This window comes from Macrobrachium nipponense, chromosome 35, assembly GCF_015104395.2.
Source record: "Macrobrachium nipponense isolate FS-2020 chromosome 35, ASM1510439v2, whole genome shotgun sequence".
NCBI classification, from domain to species: Eukaryota; Metazoa; Arthropoda; class Malacostraca; order Decapoda; family Palaemonidae; genus Macrobrachium; species Macrobrachium nipponense.
The window spans coordinates 56,672,055-56,677,722 of NC_061096.1; the positions used below are offsets into that span (position 1 = coordinate 56,672,055).

The 5,668-nt window shown below is 41.2% G+C and overlaps 1 protein-coding gene across 1 annotated transcript in view; it reads right to left on the reverse strand.

Moving 5' to 3' along the window:
* Positions 1 to 3,781, reverse strand: part of LOC135208363 (nucleolar complex protein 3 homolog) — an 85,700-nt gene extending 81,919 nt beyond the window's left edge. The window contains exon 1 of the mRNA XM_064240464.1: positions 3,655 to 3,781. Within this exon, the coding sequence (XP_064096534.1) occupies positions 3,655 to 3,781 (127 nt within the window). The remainder of the gene's footprint in view (positions 1 to 3,654) is intronic.
* Positions 3,782 to 5,668: the final 1,887 nt, after the last annotated feature.

The window sequence follows — 5,668 nt, forward strand, 5'->3', positions numbered from 1 at the left end:
CTGCTAGCGCAGCAACCCTATCGACAAGAAAAAAAAATCCCCTTACAATGACCCTTTCTCGTGAAATGCCATAATCAGCATCTTCGAAAACCGTGCAAATCCCCGAGTAATCAATTCCAAAGGGAAGGTTCGCAACCGAATTCCTACAGCAACCCTAGCAAAAAAAGAAGCCCACCTATGAACACTTCAGGTGCTTCGCATTGCAGCATATTCAGACTCGCGACGCTAGAAACTCGTGACTCTCAAAAAAAAAAAAAATGTTTAGTACTGAACTTCGTAAGCACACTCCGGAGAACCATCTCATTATACATGAACCATCATCTTAATGATAACACCACTCAGATTATGTAAATAATTCCTCTATTTAATTACTGACCCCACGCTAAAAAGACCATCCCGTTTCTCAGCTAAAGCAAAAATTTGCCGAAAAATATTAAACCCGAAATCTTACGCCAAAACGCCGCAGATTTACATATAATAAGAGGAAAAAAAACATTAGAAGGAAATAAAGGAGAAGGAGAAAAAAAAAGAAAAACGAATGCAATTGCACGATCATATATTAATTGCCACAACCAATTCTTTTCAGTTTCGAGATATGTGTTAGCCTCGACTGACCTGTTCGTTCATTTAAAACTACAAACCTATTTCCAATTTTCTCTTCAATGACTTTAAAAGGACCTTCAAACTTCGGGCCTAGTTTGTAATTTAACTCATTTCTCACGTTAAGTTTTAAAAATACCTTATCACCGACATTGATCTTGGGATCAGATGATTTACTAATACTCTTCTGAACCATATCTCTGGTTGTGGATTCGAGATTACGGCTGAGGCATGCGTGTCTCTCTCTGCTGTGGATACAGCGCTTCAACCGTATCCTCCCCCTGGTGAGGCGTAGTTAACAAATCAAATGTGCCTCGCGCTGGATAACCAAACAAAGCTTCAAAAGGGGACATTTTAATTGAATCGCTAACCATGGTGTTAATGCTATGTCTAACAACGTTAATATATCTGTCCCAATTTCTATCATTACCACCTACCGTTTTTCTGAGCGCTTCGAGCACTTTCCTGTTTGCTCGTTCGCACAACCCATTAGCCTCGGGTCTGTATGGAATAATTGTTACTTTCTGTATCCCCATGAATTCAGCTAAACACTCCAAAGTTTTGTTCACAAATTCCCTCCCATTGTCGGTTAATAGAACTTCGGGTGAACCATATCTGCATACGATACCATTGAAAAATGCTATGGCTACTTCTTCGGCCGTTTTATGCTTAAGTGGGAAAATTTCTACTATCCTTGTAAGTTCATCTGTTATCACTAGCAAGTACTTGTTCGCATATCTAGACTCACAAAAATTCCCTAAGACATCCATATGTATTCTCTGAAAAGGCCTACTCGGTATAGGATACGATCCTAATTTGCATGACTTTGTCCTAGCAGGCTTACATGCGTTGCACACCGCACAATTCCTTACGAAATTTTCCACATCTTTACCCATATTTTTCCAAATGTATTTAGCACGAACCTCATCATATGTTTTTCCTATTCCCAAGTGAGGACTACCGAACCTGCAATGAACTATATCTAAAACCACTGGAATTAGGACTTTCGGAATTACGATCTGCGTCGTATCGCCTTTACTTTCACTGGTTCTCAACTTATATTTAATTTTCCTAACCAACAGATTTCCTTCTAACTCCAAACCCGAAAAAGGCAAGCTATAACGTTTCTTGACTAATTCCCCTCTCAGAAATGCTTTCGCATCTGCTAAAACCTCGTCTTCATCTTGCCTTAGCTCTATGAGAGGTATATCCCATTGTATGGCTTCGTTAGTGACCTGCGCGACTTGGAAACCTTCCGCGTCATGAAAACTCCTGCTGAGAGCATCAGCAACAACGTTAAATTTGCCTCTATATATTGAGCTTTGCATCAAATCTCTGATAGTTAGAAACCATTGAGCTCTTTTGGGAGACAAATCGGGTTTATTAAAAAGATCGAGTAATGGTTTGTGTCTGTAAGACTTCTACTTTATTCCCCATCAGTAACATTTTAAAATGAACTAAGCTCGACACTATTGCAAAGGCTTCCTTATCTATGGTGGCCATGGACTTCTCGTTGCTGCCTTTTGTCCTGAACTTCCTGCTATAAAAAACTATAGGATGAAATTTCCCGTCAAACTTTTGCATAAGGCATGCACCTATACCTTCCTGGCTTGCATCAGTCACTAATGTAAAAGGTTCCTTAAAATCTGGAAACTTCAAAACCGGGGGATTCATTAGCGCATCTTTAAGCTTTTGAAAACTCTCCGCCTGGGGTTCCTTCCATTGAAATTGAACGTCTTCCCGCAACACATCAGTTGCTATGTTAGAAAACCCTTTTACGAACCTCCTGAAGAAACCGGCGATACCCAGGAATGACGTAATCTCTTTCTTTGATCTGGGGGTGCGAAAATTCGCTATTGCTTTGACTTTATCGTCATTTACTCTAACACCTTCCTTAGATATGACGTGACCTAGATATGTGATCTGCTTTTTCAAGAACGAGCACTTGGCTAGCTTGATTTTCAACCCCGCTAATCTAAGCCTCCTAAGTACTTCTGTAAGCACTTCCAGGTGTTGCGCGATCGTGTCCGTTGCTATCAGGATGTCATCCATATACACAAAAAAATTTTTGCCCAATAACCCGTTCAAAACTGTGTTCACCAACCTGGTAAAAGTCATCGGACTGCCCGATAAACCGAAAGGCATTCGCGTAAATTCATAGTTTCCCTTGGGCACTGAAAAGGCGGTATATTCCTTGCTACTCTCGCTGAGAGGGACCTGTAAGAAACCTTGCGCCAAATCAATTGAGCTATAAATATTATGTCCCCCAATTTCGACAAAAAGATCTGGTATGCACGCGACTGGATAGCGGTCAGGGATCGTTTTCTCATTTAAACGTCTAAAATCGACGCATACACGGACCGAACCGTCTTTCTTAGGTATCGCTAACAAGGGAAAATTATAAGGAGACACACTGGGTCTAATGATTCCTTCTTCTTCCCATCTATTAACCTCTTTCTCTACCTGTTCTCTGATTTTGAAAGGTATGCGATATGCAGGAATATAAATAGGTTTTGAGTTGCTCTCCAAATTTACCTTATGCTCTAACACATTCGTCAACCCCAATTTATCACCTTGCAAGGCTACCGTATCCCCAAATTCTGCCAAGAGCCCGCTTATCGCTTCAACGTGTTCGCTACAATCCGCATTAGCCAAATGTTTTCTGAATGTTTGTTTCCTTGATTGTATTTCTGCCTCCGAAAACTCAGGTTTCCCCTCTACGATAGCCACAGAACCACTATCACTATTCCAATCTTGGAAATCTACTATATATGTGTTTTTCTGGTATCTCCTAGCTGTATCATTACAGTTTAATAGCCCTCCACCCACGTAAAACCCGCCATTCTTGGATAACACTGTTCACCGATGCCATGCTAACAACTCCTCTGAGCTTTTCGCTGTTTTCAATAACACACACATCTGTGGGTTTTCTCATTTCCTTCAATTTAACTTTTACCATAATCTTTGAACCTGGTAGTAACATAATATCTTCAAATAAAACACCTCTATATTTGTGGTTAGTATTTCCCCTTGCCACCGCCCCATACAAATTACCACCCTCAGTATTATCCCCAGCATTGTTAGTATCAGAAATAACATCCATATTAGTATCATCACCAGCATTGTTAGCATCATTGTTACCACTATGAACTCTGATAGAACCCCCGTAATCATCTCCCATATCACCAACGTGTGTTTTAACATTACCTTTCCCCATAACACTCGTATCACCGCCATTAATACCACCGAGCACCTCTCCTCTTTCAATAACCTCCATGTCCTCCATTCTATTCACGTCCTCATATGGTATGAGATAGCCCATTTTCCCGATTGTTATCCCATTAGCACCCGCATAGATCGAAATCTTGTGTCTTCTACAAGCAGGATGACCCAACAAGATTTTATTACCTAACGCAATTCCTTTTATTACCAAAAAAGGTTCTGTTAACACTCTGTCACCGAGAGCAAACTGTATTTGAACACAACCCAGGGTGTTTAATCTATGGGCTTGCACATCACACACCGTCTCCGTTGAGGGCTGCAAAGGGTAATTGGAGAACATGGATTGATACAAATTATAGTCCATTAGATTTATTGATGCCCCGGTGTCTATAAAAATCGGGATATCCACATCCCCTACTGTTCCATAGACTATAGGCTTGGGCTCTGGGGCGTCCCCCACGAGACCACAATGGCATGTACCAATCACCTGTACCCTTTTTGTTGATCGGGCTTCCAAAAATTTCGCCGATCCCTTTGCCCTCTGGTTTGACCTGCCTGAGAAGTTCTCACATTATAATTACCAGAACCTTGAGGTGCAGGCCTCGCATCTCTCCGTATCTGAGACGGACAAGACTGCCAATAATGCTCAATACTTTTACACATTCCACAATATTTAACCCTACACAATTTCTTTGGATGTCCTGGTTTATTGCAGTTGAAACAACGCAACTGCTGTTGCTTTTGATCGATCGATCTTTTGTTATACTTAACTTTTGCACACAGACGATGAGGAGAAAGTTCCGTGTCTCTCTGTACTCTATCCCTCGGGCCTGTCCCGTTAAAACTTGTGCTATCTACGGTGGGACATTTAGACCTGTGATTATCTATTTGGGTATAAAGTAATTCTTCGTCTGAGGTAGGCTCAACCTTTTCATCAAAGCTATCCACTATTGCACCGGGTACCTCGTGTAGGAGCACGGAAAAATAGATCAGTTTATGAACATTATTTAGAGGGAGATTATCCGCTGTAACCCATTTAGATGTTTTCAATTTTCCTACCCAATCTGCCACTGCATCAAACAGTTTTGAACTATGTTCTACAAGGCTATTAGTGCCTTTCCGTAGTTTATAAAGACCTCGAAGGTCTCTCACCATATCTCCGTGTTCCTTTGAGCCATATGCTGTTTTCAAAAATGCTTGCAAGTCTGTCGAGGTACGACATTTTGTAAATTGGAAACTCCTTGACCTATGACTGAGGTCTCCCTTATTGAAATCTAGCAAAGCTTTCGCCTCTCTGAATGCCTCTACATCGTCTACTATATTCTTTCCCGCTAAATAGTTATTAACTCCTTCTATGAAGATATTTACAGGTTGTGACAATGCGCCATCCTCAATCCCTTTGAACGGGTTGACCCCCGCAGAAATGTTCGTCCCATGATGTAGTAGCGTCGTCGGTTTAGTATCCGCCATTTTATCTTGTTTCCAAAGGCTGTTTTTTCCGATACACTTCCCCGATCTCAATAGCATCAATGTATTTATATACACTAAACCCAATCAAGAAAAATCAACAGAAATTTCCCCCCAATAATAGATAACAAAAGGTAAGCGTGCCCCGTCCCCAATCACAAAATCAACCCCACGAAAATGACAATAAAAAAAATAATAATAATAAGGAGGGGATAGGAAAAGAAAAAGACCGCAAGATGTTTCCAAGCTAACTCGCCCCTGTCCCCTCTCTCTCTCTTCTCTCTCTTCTCTCTCCTCTCTTCTCTCTCTCTCTCTCTCTTGTGCGACTCGCCGCAAAAATCCCAATCAGGCAAGTTCGCCACACACAAATACAAGGAAC